Source organism: Aulonocara stuartgranti (genome assembly GCF_965226115.1).
Source record: "Aulonocara stuartgranti genome assembly, chromosome: 3".
NCBI lineage: Eukaryota > Metazoa > Chordata > Actinopteri > Cichliformes > Cichlidae > Aulonocara > Aulonocara stuartgranti.
This window is the reverse complement of record NC_138941.1, coordinates 236,631-260,906: the sequence shown is the minus strand read 5'-3', so window position 1 is coordinate 260,906 and position 24,276 is coordinate 236,631. Positions and strand designations below refer to the sequence as shown.

The following is a 24,276-nucleotide window of genomic DNA, read 5'->3' as shown; positions in this document are numbered from 1 at the left end:
GTAAAGACATGAGTACAAATGTACTCACAGAGCTTTGTTGGAGGCTTTGACCACTGGCAGCAGCCTCAGAAGAGCCTCCTCTGAAGCAGAGTATTTCTGCAGGTCAAACACATCCAGATCTTCTTCTGATGACAGTAAGATGAAGACCAGAGCTGACCACTGAGCAGGAGACAGTTCACCTGTGGAGAGACTTCCTGATCTCAGGGACTGTTGGATCTCCTCCACTAGAGAACGATCATTCAGTTCATTCAGACAGTGGAACAGATTGATGCTTTTCTCTGCAGACAGATTCTCACTGAGCTTCTTCTTGATGTACTGAACTGTTTCCTGATTGGTCTGTGAGCCACTTCCTGTCTGTCTCAGCAGACCTTCTAGGAGACTCTGATTGGTCTGCAGTGAAAGACCCAGGAGGAAGCGGAGGAACAAGTCCAGGTGTCCATTTGGACTCTGTAAGGCCTTGTTCACAGCACTCTGGTGGAGAGATTTTAAATTATTTTTCTTTTTAAATAATTTAGACCATAATTTTGCTCGTTGTTGTTCCATCAGATTGAGCCCAGAGTTGATGAAGGTCAGATGGACATGAAGAGCAGCCAGAAACTCCTGAACACTCAGATGGATGAAGCAGAACACCTTGTCCTGGTACAGTCCTCTCTCCTCTTTAAAGATCTGTGTGAACACTCCTGAGTACACTGAGGCTGCTCTGATATCGATGCCACACCCTGTCAGGTCTGATTCATAGAAGATCAGGTTTCCTTTCTCCAGCTGATCAAAAGCCAGTTTTCCCAGAGACTCCATCATCTTCCTGTTCTCTGGACTCCAGTGTGGATCTGTCTCAGCTCCTCCATCATACTTGACCTTCTTCACTTTGGCCTGAACCACCAGGAAGTGGATGTACATCTCAGTCAAGGTGTTGGGCAGCTGTCCTCCCTCTCTGGTTTCCAGCACATCCTCCAGAACTGTAGCAGTGATCCAGCAGAAGACTGGGATGTGGCACATGATGTGGAGGCTTCGTGATGTCTTGATGTGGGAGATGATCCTGCTGGCCTGCTCCTCATCTCTGAATCTCTTCCTGAAGTACTCCTCCTTCTGTGGGTCAGTGAACCCTCTGACCTCTGTCACCATGCCAACACAGTCAGGAGGGATCTGATTGGCTGCTGCAGGTCGTGTGGTTATCCAGAGGCGAGCCGAGGGAAGCAGTTTCCCCCTGATGAGGTTTATCAGCAGCACATCCACTGAGGTGGACTTTCTAGGGTCAGTTAGGATTGTAGTTTTGTGGAAGTCCAGAGGAAGTCGACACTCATCCAGACCATCAAAGATGAACACAACCTGGAAGTCTTCAAAGCTGCAGATTCCTGCTTCTTTGGTTTCAGTAAAGAAGTGATGAACAAGTCCCACCAAGCTGAACTTTTCCTCTTTCAGCACATTCAGCTCTCTGAAAGTGAATGGAAATATGAACTGGATGTCCTGGTTGGCTTTGTCTTCAGCCCAGTCCAGGCTGTATTTCTGTGTTAAGACTGTTTTCCCAATGCCAGCCACTCCCTTTGTCAGCACTATTCTGATCAGGTATTGTCTTTTGGGTGAGTCTTTAAAGATGTCTTCTTGTCTGATGGTTGTTTCTGGTCTGTGTGGTTTCCTGGATGCTGTTTCAATCTGTCTGACCTCATGTTCCTCATTGACCTCTGCAGTCCCTCCCTCTGTGATGTAGAGCTCTGTGTAGATCTGATTCAGAAGGGTTGGGTTTCCTGCTTTAGCGATGCCCTCAAACACACACTGGAACTTCTTCTTCAAGACAGACTTAAGTTTAGGCTGACACTTCTGAAGAGCATCTGAATCAAAAAAAGGAAAAAAGAAGGAAAAATACAAATCTGGTCTGAAGGAGCTATGTGATGTACTTTGGCCTTTATTTATCCTATCAAGTTTTTAATATACTCATTCTTCCAGAAATTCATCAAAAAGGCGCTACAGGAATTCCTAAATGTATTTCCTGAAAACAGCCACATTAAATGTTTTGAACCTCCACATCTGCATTGCTTTGCAGCTTTTCATATGTACCTGATGCCAACATGTGCAGGCTAAACAGGTTTCTGCTTTCTGTGCCTCTTCTCCAAACTTTGTAACCAAAAATAACAACATTGAAGTGTCATAACGTTCCCCACTGCTATGTTATTTAAAGACGCATCTGAGAGAGATTCATTAATTCTTCTCATATATTACAATGGCGAAAGACAATGTAAACCGTTTCTGGCCACACAAAACATGTGCTTTACTTTATTATATATAAATGTGGCATTTTTTTCATTAAACATTTAAGTCAAATGGCCGATGCTTAAAGAGTGTCCTCTTGTTAGAGAAACACTGTGACTTTTCTTTTTTAAGGCAATCAGTTTGCATGGTTTTTAAAAGTAAAGAACACTTGTGTTTAATTAAATACAGCTCACATTAGATCTAAGTAGTTTCACAGGTTTATGATGATCATCAAAATTCCTCCATGTAGTTTAGAAAATACATTTGCAGGCATGTAACAAATCCAAACATTCGTCGTAGAATGACGTTCTTGCCCTCTCCTTTTTCTTACAATGAATTCTGAGGTTTCACTTTCACATCTCAACAAACTGCAAGGTGACCATTTTTATTCATGGTATCTGATGCATGACCTCACCTTGTTGAGCAGATGGATCAGAGTTCAAACGCAGCTGAGAGAAAAGAGAAGGATCTTTGATCTGAAGATGCTTGATTGTTATCTTGCATGCTTTGTCTCCTTTTTTCCTCACTGTGTCGATCAAGCTGCGTGCCTTGTCTGCTCTGAGTGGGTTCCCCTCCAGTATCGATTCTTCCTCCAACTTATTTAAGATACCATCACTTACAAGGGCCTCAAGGAGCAGTTTAAGGATTTCTATTGTTACCCTCCAGACAAAGGCTGACCGTACCCTGGCAAGCTCCTCCTCTACAGGAAGAAGAAAGAGACATAAACATGCTTCTCAGTCGAAATCATGTGAAAAATACAGTGGAACCCCGACTTACGAATACCCCATTTAACAAAAAATTCAAGTTACGAAGGCAATGAACGGCAATATTTCTGCCCATGGTACGGCAAAATGCCGGTGTAACGAAATCCGCTGGCTCTGATTGGCTGAGCCTACAATGCCCACAAGGCCTTCCGAATCATGTGACAACCCCTTTGCTTCCGTACTCGTGCTTCGCTGTTCCACTTGAACGACATATTGTTGTTCTAGTTAGCAATTAGCTTATCGTTCAGCATCACCTCACTCAAAAGGTGCAATGGCTGTTTCGACTTAAGAAAATTTTCGACTTACGAAAGACCCTCGGGAACGGATTAATTTCGTAAGTCGGGGTTCCACTGTATTCTAACTTTGTTCAATTAACACTTCAACATCTCATCAACAAATACTAAATTTTAGGGTGTGTAGGGTTAAAATGATGCCAGCTTAAAATGAAACCGAAGAAAAAATTGAAACTGAAAAATAATGAAAAATATGAAAAACAAAATCTTGTCATTCATATCCTGCATTCCAGATTAAGTTTAAAATAAGAACGAGTGCAAGTACGAACGTGAGAATTATGTATATTGTAATAGGTATATTGTACCTAAATGATAGTATATTGTACAAACATGAAAAGTATATTGTTAGAACTATATCTAATATTGTTAGAACAATAGTATACTATAATAATAAACTTTTCACGTTATAATGTGACATAGCTCTATTTTTCTTTTGCCTGGGTGGCGGCTCTACGCTTCCGTACTACGCTTCTGTATCCAACACTTTTCAATGTGGCCTCACAAAATTATTATGACTACAACAACCATGAAAAGAGTTGGATGGACATTGCTACTCAATCACAGCTGCCTGGTCAATGTTTTTCATTAGTAATTTAGCAAAGTTGATGGTGTGTGTGTCTGTAAGACAGAGAGAGGGAGAGCGAGGGACAGATTTTGTATGATAAGCTTCATGTTATGAATGCACAGTTTGAGCACTCGGGTCGCATCAGAGCATCAGGCCATATAGTGTGAGACCCTGCATCGTGACCTATGAACTTCTAACCTCTGCGATTTAATTGTACAGTTTGAGCAGGAGCTGAATAACGCGACTGAAAAAAAAAAATCGCACAGTGTTTGCCCAGCTTAATGCAGACTGTTTAAACTAAACAAGCTGCTGTTTCACATAATAAACCCTGTCAGCTGCAGTATTGTCTTCTGTTTTAACAGTTAAAGCAGTAGAGACGAGCTGTTTGCATGTGCGTGGAACTCTAGCGTCATTAACCATGCTAGCTGTTAGCTTATAGCTCACGCTAGCTAACCAGCGAGCAGTTAAAAGGACAGCTGAAGCTGCACAAAATACCCACAAACTTATCTCACTACAACGTAGCGCCGAAAATATGACTCGCAGCTCCAGCTCGACACAGCGTCTGTAACATAAGACTGACATCCAGCTAACCACAGCTAAAAGATATTTAGAGAAAACTTACAGTTTCCTCAGGTTACATGAACTGAGTTGTTTCACGCTGAAAAGTTGGTTTGTTTTGGCTCTCACTGAAGACATAGCTACTCTTTTGTGCTGCTTTTACCCAATGGTATCTTTTGCGAGTGTGGACGCGTCATCTGTTTGCTCCTTAAATGCTTTTCTTCTTTTATTGATTTTTATGCTGATTTTTTCCCTTTTTTCCGTATGAGCTTACCTGCGATAGCTTCTGGACACTTATAGATCATTAGGACTAAAGTGTTCTTAACAGAAACAGAAACAGAAACAGTTACCTTATCCTCAGCGCTCCGTGTGTCTGTGGCCTAGACACAGCTGAAGCCTGATTACAGTGTCTGGGCACCGAACAGCCCCAATAGCCTGGAAAGGTGCTAACCGCTAGGCTAACTAGCAACAAGATGCCTTCCCTATCCACAGATGACTACCACAGCCTCCTGCAGAAGATTGCAGTACTGGAGACAAAAATTCATCGCTTAGAAGTAAACGTGGAGGTAAATGGACTGTGTGGAAATGAAACAACCTTGCCTTTGATTCAAAACAATGGCGATGAGCAAGCTAGTACACAGCTAAGGAGCACAGATAACATGACCAAGAAAGTAGACTCTGTGCATTATTATAAATCCTCAAGTGATAATCCCCCCTTGGACTGTCTTGGTGCAAAACCAAGACATAAATCATGTCTCCTGGAAGGCGGAGGACGTATCACGGGCAGAGCACAGCGAGCTGAAATCTCTGAAACCGACTGGCCTTCACTTCCTACGAGACAGAGAAGCTCTTCTACCCCTGTATATGAGAGGAAACAGGACTGGACAACAGTGAATAGGAAGGTTAACAACAAACCTCCAAAACAACTGAATGTGAAACTGCACAACAGATTTGCTCCACTATCAAAGGACCCTGGATCTATATCGGACAACCATCCATCTAAAAGCAGCGAAGTAAGGTCTGAAAATCTGTTGAAAAGTAAAAGACCACAGGGAAAGCTAAAGGCTAGGCCTGAAACTCTGATTGTGGGTGACTCTGCCGTAAAGGATGTACAAATGATGTGCGGTAAGAACACTAAAGTCCTCTGCTTTCCTAAGGATATGGTCAACAACCTGAAGGAGAGAATTCTTCAAATTGCAGATGAATATCCAACTGTGACAAACATTGTTCTGCATACAGGGTCAAACGATGTGTCCAAACAACAGTCGGAGGTTCTGAAACGGGACTTTACTGGATTACTAAATACTGTAAACTCTCTGAATGCAGCTGTATTCATCAGTGGACCTGTACCGCCGGTCAGAGGAGGAGACGAGAGATTCAGCAGGTTGTTTACACTGAATAAATGGCTTATATCAGCATGTACTGACCACTCGGTGCATTTTATCAACAACTTTAATATTTTTTGGGAACGCAGGCATCTGTTTAAAGCAAATGGATTTAATTTTAACAAGTCAGGGGTGAAACTGTTCACCTCCAACTTGTTTTATTCCATACGTCATCCATATGTGCTTGGTGCCAAGGCTGAGATAAACGAGGAGTTATCTCATAAAGAGGAACAAACAGTACTCCAAGAACAGACAAAGCCCAGCAGAAACCTTGAGGAGGAGCTCCATCTGCCCCCACCCGGGAAGAGCCTCAGAAAGGAGAGACATCTGAGGCAAGAAGAGGGGTCCCTATTTGCCTCCAACTCTCTCAACAACACCAACGACCAGGACCAGGGACCACGATCTTCCCCAGTCCCCCAAACCCCTGACAGGCCATCACCCTCCTCCCCCTCCCTTTCTCCCTCCTCCCCACACCTGAAATTCACTGAGGAGATGATGGAGCGAGTCAATGCTGGGCTCAGATCTACCCCCCGGCCCAATCCCTTTTTGTCCCCCATAAACCCCCCACCAGAGCGGCCAAAGGTTCGCCATCGAGCCCCACCCTCAACAGAGCAATCGAAGTCACATTGCCCAGCCTCGCCCCCCTTAGTTCCTCCTTACCACCTTCACGCTCTGTCTCCACAGTCTGATGTGTTTAGGGTCCGGGCTGCGAGGATTATGGCAGTGGTGACTTTTCCCAGGAGAAGCTGGGACCCTGTTTACTAGAAGGTTTTAAAATTTCTGTACTTTTAGGTGACAGAAGGAGACATGTGGCCTGGTCAAAACACAGAGAGCTGCACTCTAAAAGATCTTTAAATATAGTAAACATACCTTGTGTGCCACAGACTGCTCCCAAACACGAGGGGACAAGTAATACCTCTAAAACACTTAAGTTGGCTTTATTAAACGTTAGATCTTTAGCTGGGAAAACATTTTTAATTAATGATTTAATCACTGAGCACAGCCTTGATTTTATGTTTTTAACTGAAACTTGGTTGGACCAAAGTAACAGTGGAGCTGTTCTCATCGAGACGACCCCTCCTAACTACAGTTTTATCAGTGAGGTCAGGGTGAGCAGGAGAGGAGGGGGGGTTGCTGTCTTATTTAATGAATCATTTCAATGTAAGCAGCTATCTCCTGGAAGTTTTCAGTCTTTTGAATATGTGGCTTTACAGCTGAAGGCCCCATCCAAAGTTGTGTTTCTTAATGTTTACAGGCCTCCCAAATACTGCACAGACTTTTTTAATGACCTCAGTGAACTGCTGTCTGTGATCTGTGTTGATTTCGACTGTGTAATTATTGTTGGGGATTTTAACATCCATGTGGACAACCCTCAGGACAAAGGGACTAAAGACCTGAGTAACACTCTGGGCAACTTTGGGCTGACTCAGCATGTAACAGAGGCCACACATAATAGAGGACACACTCTTGACCTACTGATCTCCAAAGGCCTGAGCATTTCAAAGGTTACTGTGTCTGATGTGGGCCTGTCTGATCATTACTGTGTTTTCTTTGAAAGTAAAATCTCAGCCCACACAAATATATCAACAACAGTGATCACAAAACGGTGTATAACTGAACACAGTAGTGCAATTTTTAACCAGGTCTTCCCATTAACACCTGACCTGTCCAGAGGGTCAGTCAATGAGCTCATCAATAGCTTCAATGCTAACATGTTAAATGTAATGGACACTATTGCTCCCATTAAGGTGAAGGTTATCTCTGGAAGGAAAAAGTCTCCATGGAGAAACTCCACACTGGTGAAAAATGAAAAAAGAGAGTGTAGGAAAGCTGAGCAGGTTCATTATGACATCTATAAAGAGAAACTTCACAATTTTAATTTACAACTGAGGAGTGCAAGGAGGTCCTACTTCTCTGACATCATCACTAAAAACAGCCATAATGCTCGGGTCTTATTTTCTACAGTTGACAGGCTAACAAACCCTCCTGTGCCAGTGGCAGCTGAACTTCATTCGACCATGGCCTGCAATGACTTTGCCAAATTCTTCACAGAAAAAATCCAAAAAATTAGACAAGCAATTGGTACATCAACAGCAGATCCAGGATATGTACTGTGTCCACCAAAAAACTGTTTAAACACCATGAAACAGTTTCAACCTATTAACAGCAAAGACCTGGAGGACATCTTAGGTCAACTGAACTCCTCCTCCTGCTGTTTAGATGTCCTGCCAACAAGTTTTTTCAAAAAGGTCTCAAAGACTTTAGAGTCAGACCTGTTACAGATCGTCAACTTTTCTTTATTATCAGGTGTGTTTCCAGAATCACTAAAAACTGCTGTAATCAAACCTATACTGAAAAAGGACAATCTTGACAAGACACAAATGAACAACTACAGGCCGATCTCAAATCTCTCATTTTTAAGTAAGATCATTGAAAAAGCAGTTTCTCAACAGCTCAGTTACTTCTTAAACAGAATAATTGCTACGATGCCTTCCAGTCAGGTTTTAGACAGAACCACAGCACTGAAACCGCTCTGACCAAAGTGTTTAATGACACATGTCTGAATACAGACAGTGGAAAAATGTCAGTCTTAGTTTTACTGGATCTCAGTGCAGCATTTGATACAGTTGACCACAACATATTACTCAAACGACTGGAGAACTGGACAGGTCTTTCAGGAACTGTACTAAACTGGTTCAAAACATACTTAGAAAACAGGAAATACTTTGTATCAATAGGTAACTTCACATCTGAGCAGACAAGTATCACATGTGGAGTTCCCCAAGGTTCCATCTTGGGACCCTTTCTGTTTAACATCTACATGCTCCCACTGGCACAGATTATAAAGAACAACAAAATAAACTGTCGTAGCTATGCAGATGACACACAAATATATATCACAATGTCACCAGGAGACCAAGGCCCCGTACAATTTTCTCCAGCTAAACAAAAACAAAACTGAGGTAATAGTCTTTGGCGCCAAAGAAAAACGATTACAGGTCACCAGAGAACTTCAATCTATACATCTAAAAACCACAAACCAGGCGAGAAATTTGGGTGTAGTGATGGATGCAGACCTAAACTTAGAAAAACACATTAAGACAATAACAAAGTCAGCTTACTATCACCTCAAGAATATTTTAAGGATAAAAGATCTGATGTCTCAACAGGACCTGGAAAAACTAGTCCATGCATTCATCTTTAGTAGGCTTGATTACTGTAACAGCATCTTTACAGGTCTACCTAAAAAATCAGTCAGACAACTACAGCTCATTCAGAACTCTGCTGCTCGAGTCCTCACTAAGACCAAAAAAGTGGACCACATCAGTCCAGCTCTGAGGTCTTTACACTGGCTGCCTGTCCGTCAGAGGATAGACTTTAAAGTTCTGATGCTGGTCTATAAAGCTCTGAATGGTTTAGGACCAAAATACATCAATGACCTCCTGACCCAGTATGAACCTTCCAGATCCCTCAGGTCATCTGGATCCGGTCTTTTATCAGTTCCCAGAGTCAGAACCAGACACGGAGAAGCTGCATTCAGCTTTTCTGCTCCTTATATCTGGAACAAACTCCCAGAAAGCCTCAGATCAGCTGAAACACTCAGTTTATTTAAATCCAGGTTGAAGACTCACCTGTTCTCAGCTGCATTTGAATAAAGCACCAAATCCACACTTTTAAGCTTAAATTTCAAAACTTACATTTAACTACTGATTTTATCTACTGTTCTGATTTTATCTGTTTTGATTTTATATACTGTTTTGTTTGTTTGTTTGTTTGTTTGCTTGTTTTAATCAATTTTAAATCATGCTTTTTATTTGTTTTTGTTTCTAATGTCTCTGTAAAGCACTTTGAATCACCTTGTTGTTGAATTGTGCTATACAAATAAATTTGCCTTGCCTTGCCTTGCCTTTAAGCGAAACATTCTTTGTATGTGAGGAAAATGCTGTTCATCCTCTTCAGCTCTAGCGTAGACAACTGGCTTTGCCATGTTTTCATGTGTGTCTTCTTTCCGTGTGTCCGCTACTTTGAAACGCTTGGGCCCGCCACAGTTTCAAGCTGGTCATGTGACTGCATGGCCACATCTGATTGGTAAAAAAGTTACCGGAAACTCCACTGGCGGCATGTTATCTAATGTGTTAAACTAATTATTTTTTAAAAAGTAACGAGTCAAATTTTGGAAATGTAGCAGAGTAAAAGTACCGTTTCTTCTTCACAAATGTACTCAAGTAAAAGTAAAAAGTATCGTGCAAAAAGGGTACTTTAAAAGTAAATTTTTTTTCCAAAAACTTACTCAAGTAAATATAACGTAGTAAATGTAACTCGTTACTACCCACCTCTGCAGACGGGCAAGTATACAGGTATACTATGAACAAATATACATATATAAAGATGAAGCACTGTGAGGTAAACAGATCTACAGAGTGCTATGAAAACATCTACAGTAGTGGAAGCGTAGCTCTCTGAACAGACTATAACAGTGTACACACTATAACAGAGACTACACCATGTCAGTGTCCTAAAACTACAGCAGTAACCAACGTGGTGAATGTTGATAATGAAAGGATCATGGTCACTGGGAGGAGGAGTGTAGAAGGGTTAGGTGAGTGTGGATGGAAAGGCTCAGCGGGGACTGAGTTCAGTAGGGTGACAGCTGTGGGGAAGAAGCTGTTCCTAAACCTGCTGGTTTTAGTCTGAAGGCTCCTGTAGCGCCTCCTGGAGGGGAGGAGGAGCTGGAAGAGTTTATTGGCAGTATGAGAGGAGTCTGAGAATGATGCATACTCGGCGTAGAAATCTCTTTTTGAGCGTTGTGTGATGGAGAACTTTGCTTTGTGTAATGTTATAAATACTTGGATAATCCTCAGAGTCTCTGGACTTTTACTTAGAGATATTATATTCAGTCCTGTGGATAGTTATATATTTAAAAATATATGATCCTCTCTGGTTACTCTGGTATGAATGACTCTGAATCACTTAATGGTAAATAACACACTATTTGCAAATTTGCAAACTGTGAAAGAATTCCAGATGACAAGTCTGTAGTTCGACATACAAGTGACGACCTTTGACCTTCATCAGTTTTTATTTAATTGTGTCAGAGAAACTCAAACGTGCTCTTCATGCAGCTGAGTACATTCAGTGTTTAAAACGGAAGCTGTGCAGGTCTGAGATCAGCAGCTTTGTGAAACACCAAGCTGAGGTCCTGTTAATGCTGATATATAGTGACACAGTTACATTTCAATTTAATTCAATTTTATTCATATAGCGCCAAATCACAACAACAGTCACCTGAAGGTGCTTTATATTGTACAGTAGATCGTACAATAACAGATACAGAGAAAAACCCAACATTCATATGATACAGGGGTGATTAATCCTTTTGACTTTGTTTTTATCAATAAAACAGCTGCAGCTTTCACTACAGCACAGGTGGTGCTTTAACCTTTGTACTGTTTGCATCAGTTCATTCTGCAGTTAACATGTGAACATGTTGGATGATCTGTCTGCTGTCACTGGGTGGTGCTGAGGTCTGAATCTGAGGGCAGCTCCTGTAATCACAAAGAGAACTGAACCATCACAAACTGAAATATAAAGTTTATCTCAAATCTGAAATAGAGCTGATCCTTCTGTCCTCACACACCCAGGATCTGAAGTTCTTCTCTTACATTTCTTTAGTTCTTCAGCTCTGCTCACATACGAGCTGTTTATTTCTTAAAGCCGTATATACCAACAGATTTTCCAATATAATGTTAACCTTTGAGTTGTTGGTGCTTTGTGAATGTGAATCTGCATACATGAGCAGACGGAGCAGGTTTCAGTCCTGGTTCAGTCTGCTGCTGCACCGTGGTCACCAACATACAGAGGTATCATAACAAATATTAATGCTTTTTTCCCTCTCAAAGGATGTAAGCTGTACTGCACATGTAACTTTGTGAACTTACCTCAATAAGAATGATTCAGACTGTTTTATTTAACCTGAATATTTGAAACAAACTTAGTAAAAACAATACACAGAGTCAGTGCTAAAAATGTAATCCGAGGAAAAATGAAACACACATTTTAACTTAAGCTGCCAAGCAGAAGTATTTGGTTTGAGTACATAAATATTAGGCTTTGCTATTTAATCTGTAATTAATGATTAATGAGGGGTTACTAAAGTGCAAGCCTTTTTTAAAATATGTGTTAATATCCTTACAGATGTGGCAAAAGAGTGAAAACATGCTGCTGTTTGCACATATTGAATAATCAGCTCTGCACAGGAGCTGCAGCAGAGTGCAGCCTGTTGCTCTTACAGTGTAATACTCATAATAAAAGTACAGTAACTGTGGTTAGTTACTGACTGAGCAGCCCGGTGCGTTTCTGCTCATTTCGTTCACCTGCACGGGTTAGCTAAACAAACTTTACAAAACAAGTTTCGCCGATAGCCGAGTGCCCATCTTAGCTAGCTAGCTAAGGATGTTAGCTACAGATTAGCTTACAAACACCTTTCACTTACCAAAAATATTGTGGCGGCTCTCAGGTCCTTCTGTCAGGCAGACACTGAAGAACACCTGAGTCTGTCAGTTTGAAACAGTCGGTAAACGCTGGACCTCCTCTCAGCGTCCCCGCTCTATGTGCCGTTCAGAGATACGCAAGTTTCTTCATGACTGCGGCTGCTGCAGATATTAGGTCGTCCATGATTTCTACAGTCACTGGTCAGCAATATAATGTGCGCAAACATATGTGGCTCATATATGTGGCTCTGAAGCCCCGCCCCTCAAGCGCACCCTCAGATGCCGAAGCAGTGCCAACTAATTGAAGCTGAAAAAATAACTGTACGTGGAAAAAAACGATGTAAGTGTGAAAACCACATGAACAGTGAGTTTTTTCTTTAAATTTCTATATTTATGTTTTTTCACTATCATTTCACTTTCAATACATTTGTTTCAGTTTCAATATTTTTTCAGTTTCATTTTAAGGTGGCATCGTTTTAACCTCATATGTGGGTTCAAAGTACAAAAAAGTCCAGTTGTTTCTCTGCCAAACTCCTTAGACTGGAAGTTCTCATGTTATATTAATGTCCCACAGAAAGATTAAGGCAAAGATTAGGACAGGTTACAACTCGTGAATTTCATGTACTTGTCACAGTTACAAAAAAGAATCTGCCTGAAGTCTATACATCCATACGTCTCATCATACAAAGCACTGATCTCCTACCTGCTGATGGAGCTGCTTTGGCTGGCTGTTCTTTAGGTTCTTCCATCATCTTTCTATAAAAACACGAGAAGATGATTTTACCAAAAGAAACAGTGAACACAGTCTGGGTGTCACATCATATGAATTTGTGTCATGGTTTAGTGTACGGGCCACACACACTGAAACTGATCTGTGTGAAAGAACACATCGACGACATGTGAATGTAGTGATAACCTCATCATAATAGAGGTTTTTACTTTTTCACATATTTGTTCAGTATAATGATTAAATAATCTGACAATACAAACCTAAAATACTTTGTTCCCTGTCTGCGACTTTGTGCGTCTCTGCTGTTAGTGCTTACAGGAAGTTTTAAACTTAAAATCCTTCCCCACATATGTGACTGTGGTCTCTGGGGCCATTATCCTGAAACACTGGGGCTCAGCCCTGAAAGCTTTGCTATCTTCACCTGATAACAGCAGCTGTTTAAAGTTATTGAGTTTGACAGGGAAGTGAATGTAAATGTGAGACACTGTGTGCTCACAGCTAAAGGCTGCAGTCAGCTGTGTCAGAGCGTCCAATGATCCTTTAATAAACACTCAGAGTTCCATGTTGATGAAGCTGTCATGTGTGAGCTTGTGAGGCTCCTTTAAACTGGCTCTGCTCTGTCAGATGCTCACCTCTTCTTCACTGTTTCATCAATCTGCTGCACTCTTCATCTCCTCCTCTCTCTCTATGCTGTCCTGTTTAAAAAAACAAACAAATCAGCGTTAGCCAATCAAACTCTGTGCAGATGCTGCAGCTACAGCTGATATGTCATTCAGCTGTTCATCAATCAGCTTCTGCTGCTGTTTATTCTGCTCTTACTCTGAACACGTGCAGATCTAGATTTTCTTGGGGTGTCAAAATCAAAGCGTTTGTTTTTTCAAACACATGTGCAGGTGTTACACATGGTTTTCATAAAGTAGCAGCCAGTTGAGGAGGATGACTCTGAGGATGATGAGGTAACTTTTACAAACATGAGAAACCTCATAGATGGGAGCCAGGAATCATAAAACTAAAATCAGTTGGCGTTATCATCACACCTAACGCGTTATTTACGAACACGTTAGTCCCAACACTGATTGTTACAGGATACAGCAGCAGGGAAAAGTTCTGGACTGTCACGATTGGTCAGAATTAGCCCAACAAAATATAACCAATTTTACCTTTTTCTAAAGACAGAAAACACATCTAGTCCTTTTTTCTTTTACATATATTTTTTTAATTAATCAACAATAAAGCTCAACGCTACACCAGCTTCTAGCTTTGATTGACACAAAACTTAAAAATCAGCCTAATTCTGAGGAGTCACTGCATGACACTCACAGTCTTTGTCATTGTTGATTCTTAGCTCACAAACAGTTCTTATAAGGACTAACTAGTGCTGACAGTTTAGCTCTTCATAAAGTTACAGGAGGATAAAATAAACATGAGATTGTTGAAATAATCCTGTCTGATCACACGTGTGGACAATAAACGCTGTAACAGAAAATGAACAGCAATGTAACGACACTCATCTCTCACGTCTGCACTAAACTAAAACGTCACTACTTCCACATCTAGTTGGTTTTAATGGAGGCGGAGTCTCCCTGCCCAGTGCGCACTCAGGATAATTAACTTGTCACAACACAGGAAGTGAGCGCATGAAAATCAGAAAATCAGGTCTTGAAACGCACTGAGGGAAATGAAGTGAAAGATCTTCGTTTTAACTGACAGGTTTCACTGACACTCAGAGACCTGCAACAACATGAAAACACATCGCTGTAACACTCAAAACTCAATCATATGAAATCATAACTGAAGGACTGTGATGATGTTGTGTTATGGAGCGTCTGCTGAGTCCAACCTCTAAGAATTACGAGTCTGGACTTTAATGATTAATGATTCAAAATTCAGACATCAAAGTTTCTCACGTTACAGAATCAGATGAAGAGACATGAAGGGATATTTGTGGTTTTATGCACAGAGTCAGAATCAGAGTCAGAGGTGTTCCTCGTGATGTTTGGTGATGGAAACAGTCTCATCGACGTTTCCATCACCAAACTAGAGAAACTAGTAGCTGCACGCAGCAGAGTTTAGCACAGCTGATCTCTGTGACACATCAACAGGAACAACATGTTGTTAAACAGGACTGTATAAAGACTCAGAGTCTGACTCACACCTGAACAATGAGGCTGTGCAGCATCGTCCTGTCACACCTGCTAAACCACTCGTATCAGTTTGAGCCCGAACAGTAACACGGTCACATGACCGACGAGGCCAACGCGCCCAGACGAACGTCTTCCTCGTGGAACTAACTTGTTCCTGTTATCAGATTTGTGAGCAGCAGCTGAAACTACCACACGAATAAATGTTCTTCAAACTGTTTGATTCCAGCCAATCAATAATCTATAATCATGAGGATTCAAACACAAGAGCTGAACGTGTGGTTACATTGTAACCTTGGTTCTCTGAGTGAGAGACTCTCTCTCCCCTCTGTTACATATGGAACAGAGGGGAGAGAGAGTGTCGGTGTGATGGAGAACATCAGGTCCAAACATCACAGAAACAAACAAACTGTTAAAGGAGGAAACAAAGCAAACTTACAGTTTCTTCACACAGAGACACCAACAACAAGCTCCACTGTCCCACTCTGATCCTGTCTCCTCCTCTTTTATTCTTGCTCTGAGCTCTTTTTGGGTGTGTGTTTCTGTCTCCACCCACAGGAATGCATTGATACACTGTTGATAACGACTCGAGAGCAGACGTGTGACAGAAAACAGAAAAATAACCTAAACACCTAAATAACGTAAAATAATCAGAATATTTATTAATATGTTTAATTTCTCTTTAAAAACTTTTCTGCTCCTCAAATCCTTTGTTTAAGTTCAATCTAAGGAAAGAAAAGCGTCTTCTTTAAGTTTCTCAAAGAAGTCCACGATCTGTAGGCTCATGGAAATTCATTTTGTTGTTTTTTTGAGCAGAAACACCAGAGTGTAGAGCAGGAAAACGATCCCAGCAGGACGTCTCTGTTGGGGAAATATCCCAGTTATTCCCCTGAGCCTGGTTAGTGAACTGAGTCAGAGCTGTTCATCGATCCTACAGGTGCTAACATACAAACACGATCAGCAGCTTCTCTCATATGGAGAACACACTTCAACATCTGCAGCAAATCCTGTGTTTTATGTTGATGTGACCAACATCTTGTGTTGAGTCTTTGAAGATGAGGAGCCAAACACAGACAGTGGATCCAGAAGGACTGTTTATTCAGGGCTTTAATACGACTGAACTGATGCTTCACATCCTGTTTAGAGACGATCGACCAACACAGGCTCAGTCCTCACTCATCACACGGACTTCAGTCACACTGGGATCAACAGAGGAGACTGTTCACCATCACAGTTCAGCAACAATAATCAGAGCTTTTCTCTCTTGGTGAGGATCACATGTTCTGACACACAAAATATCTTCTGCTTTAACTCGTCTCTCTTTTTTAGTTTGGTTGTCGTGTTTTTTACTCTTTGTTCCTGTCAGTGTCAAATATGAGAGCAAACTGTTTTATGCAGGAGCCAAACCAACACCAAGCTGACCAAGAGAACCTATAACACCACCAGAATTTATTATCCAGACTTTACTGACAGATTTATGTGCAAGTAAAGCTGTTTTTTTTTTAATTATGTTCACTGCGTTCAGCCAAGGAAGCATTCGTTCTTAAAAGTTCACGAAACGAGTAAATCCAGTTCAGCAGAGTTCCAGTTTGTAGCACAGCTGATCTCAGCTGATCAACAGTAACAGTAGGGGTGAGCGATAGAAACGACATACGATAGAAATGATATAAATTTGGCCAAAGATAGAGATTGTGACTATACCGCATGTTGATGATGTCATCAAGCTGCGCCTGTTTTGGTCGAAAGCATCGCAGCGGCTACAACAATTATCATCTGCAATTATGGCGGGCGACAGTCATAACAAAGAGATGAAGCACTATTGAAATATGGCGAAAGCCAAAAAGTTGGCTTCATCCTCCAGCTTCACTGTGCTAATGTTATGCTAACATAGCTGTGTCGCTAGCAATCATGTAGCACAACATTATATACCAGGTAGTCCAACTTCAGTAACCCTGCAAACGCCACTGCTGTTTAGTCTTCATTTATGTTGGAAGTGATAGCAGAGCTGTACGTTTGAATTAGTTTCAAAAATCTCTCAGTCAGAATATGCTATGAAATGTTTAGGTGGAAACTAGCGAGCTAACTTCCTGTTAACTTCTAACTCCGTTAAATTGAATAAATTCTGTTTTCATGGATGCCTGGATGTAGGGCTGCTCGATTATGGCAAAAATGATAATCACGGTTATTTTCATTGAAATTGAGATCTCGATTATTTGACAATATTTATTTAACAATAACAATGTGTTGAATAATGACTTTAAAGATTGTCAAAAAATAATATAAAATAGTGTGCAAATACTGATAACAGTGCAAATGTTTGCAATATAAAAAAATAAATGAAAAATGTAAACATCTATGTTTAGTGAACTTTGCAGTGTTGCTCTGTGGTGCAGCTATGACACCGTAACAAAGTTTACACACAGTCTACTTGATCCACGTCTGACTGAACCCATGTTTCCAAACCACTGAAGTTTTTTTTACCTCTTTTCAACCAACAGCAGTCACTCTCCTCTCCAAATAACTTCTGTTTAGCTTTCCAAGCTTCCCTCGGGTCCTCTTAATCAGCGGTCCCCAACCCCCGGGCCTCGGACCGGTCCCGGTCGGTGAGTCGTTTGGTACCGGGCCGCGAGAGTTGAGGCTCAGGTGTGAAATGTATAGTTTTCAGGGTTTTTATCGGTTTTCCATGTTATTTTGTTATCGTTTTTATCGTTGACTTGGTTTTCCTGGGTCTTTTCACGTGTGTTATGAATAAATTTTCTTTTTTTCGGTACCGGCACTAGTTTTATTTTGTTGTATTTATCCGCGACACCTTAATGGCCGGTCCATGAAAATATTCTCGGGCATGAACCGGTCCATGGAGCAAAAAAGGTTGGAGGCCGCTGCTCTTAATTGTTGTGACGCGTGTTTGAAATGCAGAGAGGTGCGCCCGATTTGCCACACGGAGCAGCGCGAGAGTAAAGCACGAGGGAGGGGCTAATAATCGGCTCAGTCATTTTTAATGATCGTTGAAAGCCCAGATCGTAATCGAGATTAAAATTCGATTAATTGAGCAGCCCTACCTGGATGTTAAACTTAATTGTTACACCTGGTAAAGCAGCAACGCTGATGATTTAATTAAAGATGAAAGAATTTAGACCGTTTTTAACTCTTAGTGTTCGTTTGACTTTGGTACCTGAAGCTGTCGGAGTTTTGGACCCAGATTACTCCGTGAAGCTCCTCCCTACAGCAGCCGTAATGCTCTGACGATCCATCAAGCAGTGCTGCTTACCAAAGTTGTACTAAAACATTTTTAACAGATTTCTGCAGCCAAAATCGGTTCGAGGTCAGTAAGCACAACCAGAATTCATACATAAGACACACTCTCGATTTTTGAGGAAATTAAAGGATTTTAAGTGTGGAAAATATGTTATACAGAAGAATATATCGTTATATGGATTTGAGCCCATATCGCCCAGCCCTAAACAACAGGTTATTAAACACATCAGTTTGATCCACAGATCAGGTCATACATCAGGTTTACTTCATGTAAAATAAACGTCTCACTCTATGAGCTCCATCAGTCTGTGTACCTCCTCATTGTCATTTCTGAGCAGAGTTTACCTGCACACTTCCTCATGTCTGACAGTGTCACAGTGTGTGTGTGTGCCAACATTAACCAGCTTATCATCAGCTGCTTGTGCTTCATGAATAACTCAGACTGACAGAGTGATGAACAGAGCACAGAGGGAGGCTCTGCTCTGGTCCATCAAGCAGGATTCACATAGTAACATGTTTTTCCTTTGAACACTTCATTGTGTTTAACTTGAAACAGATTAAAAAGTGTTCGATTGTGCACTTCACACAGTCCTGAGTCACAGAGGCTTAAATGTGTTTGATGCTGAGAGGCTTTACTCCTGCATCAACATCAAGTATATGTAGGATTTAAACCGCAGTGAAAACATCCTTAAATATTGATGGTGTGTGAGAGAGTCTGTATTTACTTCTGATTATCTCTGTTTGCAGTGACCCTGAACTGAGCTGGAGCAGCTTCATGTTGTTTTGACGTCACTCAGTAAAACCTGAATGTCGGCTTCTGAAGAACAAACTGGTTTCATCTGTTTCCAGTTAAAGGGACGATCATTGTTCCACCAGTGATGTTGGATCCAAAGTTTCATTCAGATCGTTTTAAACTGTTTATCAAAGACAAATGTTTGAGTGCAGAGTTACTGACTGATAACCAGAGTGGATTCAGCCAATCATCAAATCATCTCATTGGTTTTATTTTATGTAAATACAAACGTCTCACTTCCTGATCTGCTCATAAAGTTCCTAAAGACAAACTGTTAAAGGAGGAAACAGAGCAAACTTACAGCTTCTTCACACACCAACAACAAGCTGCACAGCTGCACACTAAACACAGACACACAGGTGATTCCTGGAAGGAGGCGGGGCTTCACCTGAAGCAGGACAGGTGGAGACTTGATAGGAATTTTCCCCGTACAGGGAGGAGGCTGATCTTCAGATGAGTTCCTGTTAAATCTGACGAAACAAAGTTAAAAGTGGACTCAGTCTTGTCTGATTTCACTCTGTTTTTCACTGAGCAGGTTTAAGTTTTATTAATGAAAATCAGCAGAGCTTGGTACTGATGGAAGACCCTCCTCTAATCGTTGTCATTCAGAGTGATCCAACCTGTTTGTGAATGCAGCTCACAGACTCTCCGCATTTCCACACGACTTAAATGGTAAATGGCCTGCATTTGTATAGCGCTTTACTCTACATTCAGTCATCCACCCATTCACACACACATTCACACACTGGTGATGGCAGCTACATCGTAGCCACAGCTGCCCTGGGGCGCACTGACAGAGGCAAGGCTGCCGGACACTGGCGCCACCGGGCGAGTCCCATCATGCATCGTTGACCAACGTGGACGTGGTGGAGTAACAGTTGTGGAGAATGCAACAGCTGAGGTTTGAGAAAAGGAGCTAATAGCCAAGGTCAGCGGCTCTCCTACTTCCTCATAAGGAAACTTCTCAGGTGGATGTCTTTCTCTGTCAGAGCGCCTCCACCTTACTGGCTGTGGTGCAGTGAGATCTGAGTCAGTCTTGGTAGGAGTCAAGTCAGGTTCATCAATCACAACATGGTCTGAAGACCAAGCACCTGAGTGAACATAGTCAACACGACTTGTGCCAAAGACTTCAGGTGTGTCAGGTTGGTGGGTTTGCCAACCAGGTAAGGACATTTCTGGTATAACAGTGTCAGAGAAGTTCTGACGTGCACTGTTGGGCTTCCTGTTAGACTCTCTTGGTAAACCTCAGAGCCTGACGTCTACAAACCAACTGTCCTTTGACATTTTTAGATGTGGGGTCAAAAGCAGAGCTGATCGAGGATTTCAGTGATGGCTCCAAATATCTAACCTGCACTTTTACATAGCAGCTGCTCCGTCTGTCAGTAATTTAAAAACTTTTAATGAGCTGCTGTTTCTCACTGACCGTCAGCTGTAGCTGAGCAGGATATCATTGCATTTGAATCCTCCTGGCTCTCTTTAACCCGAGTTCCTTCTGATTGGTTTCTTGGTCCTACAAAGAGAGTCTGCTGCCTGAGGGCCCCACCTCCTCCTCCACCTACTGCTGTGGACATTTAGTTCAGTTCAGTTCATTTTTATTTCAAACATTTCAAACATGTGCCTTCACAATCATTACAAAATATCATTCCATTATTTGTTTGAAAAGGAGTAGGCTGAAGTATTTACTTATTTGTCCCTACCCCCTCAAGTTTTACCTCTCATTCATTTAATTTTTTTTTTGTCTTAAATTAAACAAACAACATATGAAACATATAAACATATGAAGTAAAACAAAACATAACATACATAAATCAAAAACAAGAAATTAGCAAGCCCCACCACAGTATAGTTTCTTTCATATGAAAAATACAGAATGTGTATATTTGCAGATACACAAGTTATGGAAAAACAACAAACCAAAACAAAACAAAAAAACAAAAAAACAACCAAAAAAGAACCGCAACACCATTACCAGCAACATTACCATCCTGGGTTAACCCCGTTTTCTTCATTCTTATACTTATTTAAAATTAGGTTTTTATATTTTACTTTAAACTGTTTTATGTTTTGACTGTCTTTTATTTCTTCTGTTAGACTGTTCCATAATTTAACTCCTGCAATTGAGATTGACATAGTTCTTAAAGTTGTTCTAGCACTTTGTATTTTTAAATTCCATTTCCCTCTTAAGTTATACCCACCTTCTCTTTCTATGAACAATTTACAGATTTCTTTGGGAAGCAGTTTATTTCTTACTTTATACATTATTTGCGCTGTTTTAAGCTTCACCAAGTCTTGGAATTTAATAGCTTGCATTTTGACAAAGAGTGCATTTGTATGGTCCCTGTACCCTACATTATTTATTAATCTAATGGCCCTTTTCTGTATTATAGTTATTGTTTGTGTGTTACTTTTGTATGTGTTTCCCCAGACCTCTACACAGTAGCTCATATATGGCAGTAGTAAAGCACAGTATAAAATGTGCAGTGCTTTCTGATCCAACATATGCTTTGCTTTTCCCAGGACGGCAATGCCAATTTCCCCCGAACATAAGTAATGTGTGGCTTCCAACAGAGCTTGTGGTCAATGATCACCCCAAGAAATTTTATTTCATTTACTCTTTCTAAATATACATTGTCAACACATATTTCTACTTCGATGTTTTTCTTTTGGTTTCCAAACAACATAAATTTGGTTTTATCGAGATTCAATGATAATTTATTTATATCAAACCACTTCTTTAATATCGTTAATTCCTGTGTGATCATTTCCAAAACCTGTGGCAATTCCCCACCTGCACACAGTATATTTGTGTCATCTGCAAATATTACAAACTTTAAAATCTCCGATACTCTGCAGATATCATTTAAGTACATAATAAACATTTTTGGACCCAGTACTGAACCTTGAGGTACTCCACAAGCTATATCCATCAAATTAGATTTATATTCATTTATTTGTACATATTGTTGCCTATTCCCTACATAGCTTTTTAACCATTCCAAAACCACTCCCCTAAACCCGTACTTTTCCAGTTTTTTTAATAGAATTTCATGATTAACAGTATCAAACGCCTTCTTTAGATCTAAGAAAACTCCGAGCGCATACCTCTTATTATCCATACATTCCGTTATCTTTTCCATTAAATCTATCAGTGCCAAAGCTGTTGATCTGTTGTTTCTGAACCCATACTGACTATCTGTCATTAATTCATATTTTTCCACAAAACTGTCAAATCTTTTTATGAAGAGTTTTTCCAGTATCTTAGAGAACTGGGAGAGTATTGACACTGGTCTATAGTTTGTAAAATGATGTCTTTCACCGGTTTTGTAAATGGGAATAACTTTAGCAACTTTCATTTTTTGTGGAAAAACTCCTTTTTGAAACGACAAGTTGAATATATATTTTAATGGTTTTACGATACCATCAATAACTGTCTTTACCGTTACCATATCAATATCATTCCAGTCTGTACTGGTTTTGTTCTTAAGTCCTCTAACTATGTCATAAATCTCTTTCTCTTCCACTGCTCTTAAAAACATTGAGCTACTATTCCTTTCAATATTTTCACCAGTGTCCCTTTCTATTCCATCAACCTTTATTTCTTCTGCCAGTTTTGGCCCTATGTTTACGAAGAATTCATTAAAGCCATTTACTATCTCCTCCATGTTATTAATACTTCTTGTCCCTTCTATAAAGTACCCAGGGTAATCATTATTCCTTGATTCATTTTTGATTATTCTGTTTAATACATTCCATATATCTCTTGTGTTATCTTTATTGTGTTCTAACCTTTTAATGTAATACTCTCTTTTACAGGATCTCATTATATTAGTTAATTTATTTTTGTAAGTTTTATACTTCATTTCAGTTTCTATTGTTCTCTTTTTTTATGAATTCTCGATATAGGGTATTCTTTTTTTTGCTGGCATTTTGTAGTCCTTTTGTCATCCATGGTCTTCCTGCATAGTTGTGTTTCCTATTGATTTCAATTACTGGGCAGTTTTTATCAAGTAATGTGTTAAATGTTCTTAAAAATCCTTCGTAAGCTTTATTAACTTCTGTTTGTATACAATATTCCAATCTTGCTTTAAAAGTTCATTTCTAAGACAATTTAAGGTCTTCTCTGTTCTTATTCTTTTGTAAATAATCTTATGTCCATCGTTGTTCACTTTATAATGGCATTTATAAGATGCAAAGACTGGTAAATGGTCACTTATATCATTGATTAACAGCCCACTTTTTATCTTTCCTTCTATTATATTTGTAAATATATTATCTAATAGAGTTGCACAATGAGATGTTATTCTGGTCGGTCTTGTTATCAGTGGAAATAAACCGATGCTGTACATGGAATCAATAAATTCTTCTGTACTCTTATTATGATTTGGATTCAATAAGTCAATATTAAAGTCCCCACAAATAAACATTCTTTTCTGATTTATATTTGTAAATAAGTCCTCCATATTATCCTTAAATATCTCAATCTTAGATCCTGGTGTTCTATATATACAACTGACAATTAGGTTTTTCCTTTTTTCTATACTTATTTCCACTGATAAACATTCCATCACTCCATCAATAACAGTTGTCATTCTTCCCATTCTTTTGTACTTTAGGTTTTTATCAATGTAAAGTGCCACCCCACCTCCTTTCTTGTTGATCCTGTCTACATGAAGGAATTCATATCCATTTATTTTAAAGTCTTCTTCTTTTCCAGGAGTTATCCAGGTCTCCGATATGGCTATCACATTGAATGGCTGTTCAAACTGTGTTATGTAGTCTTTGATGGATTGAAAGTTTGCATATAAGCTTCGACTATTAAAGTGAACCATTGTTATACCCTGTTCTACCTTGAATTCCTTTTTAAGTTGCTCATTTGTATAATAATTGCATTCATTTGTCTTATTGTTAAAGAAATTACAATCAGGATCTATGTTGCTGTCATACATCAATGTCTTATTTTCAATATCTATATGAGTTGTTAGTTGAAAATTGTCAGACATCTGCGTTGGTTGTGCACTTGGACGGTCCCATCATATTTAGCACTGCTTTGCATTTAT

The 24,276-nt window shown here is 40.2% G+C and overlaps 4 protein-coding genes across 4 annotated transcripts in view; 2 read left to right on the top strand and 2 right to left on the bottom strand.

Moving 5' to 3' along the window:
- The window catches only part of LOC309702276 (uncharacterized protein), an 84,256-nt gene extending 76,605 nt beyond the window's left edge, over positions 1-7,651 (top strand). The window contains exon 2 of the mRNA XM_082526867.1: positions 4,850-7,651. Within this exon, the coding sequence (XP_082382993.1) occupies positions 4,898-6,574 (1,677 nt within the window). The 5' untranslated portion in view covers positions 4,850-4,897 and the 3' untranslated portion in view covers positions 6,575-7,651. The remainder of the gene's footprint in view (positions 1-4,849) is intronic.
- The window catches only part of LOC309703434 (NLR family CARD domain-containing protein 3-like), a 39,475-nt gene extending 19,521 nt beyond the window's left edge, over positions 1-19,954 (bottom strand). The window contains exons 1-6 of the mRNA XM_082528240.1: positions 19,521-19,954; positions 15,611-15,744; positions 13,663-13,725; positions 13,004-13,056; positions 2,660-2,944; positions 29-1,826 (exon numbers count right to left, since the gene is read on the bottom strand). Coding sequence (XP_082384366.1) covers positions 29-1,826; positions 2,660-2,944; positions 13,004-13,052 — 2,132 coding nt within the window. The 5' untranslated portion in view covers positions 13,053-13,056; positions 13,663-13,725; positions 15,611-15,744; positions 19,521-19,954. The remainder of the gene's footprint in view (positions 1-28; positions 1,827-2,659; positions 2,945-13,003; positions 13,057-13,662; positions 13,726-15,610; positions 15,745-19,520) is intronic.
- LOC309702205 (protein NLRC3-like) overlaps positions 1-24,276 on the top strand; it is a 257,026-nt gene that overhangs the window by 59,429 nt on the left and 173,321 nt on the right. The gene's annotated exons all lie outside the window — the stretch shown is intronic.
- LOC309702181 (NLR family CARD domain-containing protein 3-like) overlaps positions 1-24,276 on the bottom strand; it is a 233,901-nt gene that overhangs the window by 110,488 nt on the left and 99,137 nt on the right. The gene's annotated exons all lie outside the window — the stretch shown is intronic.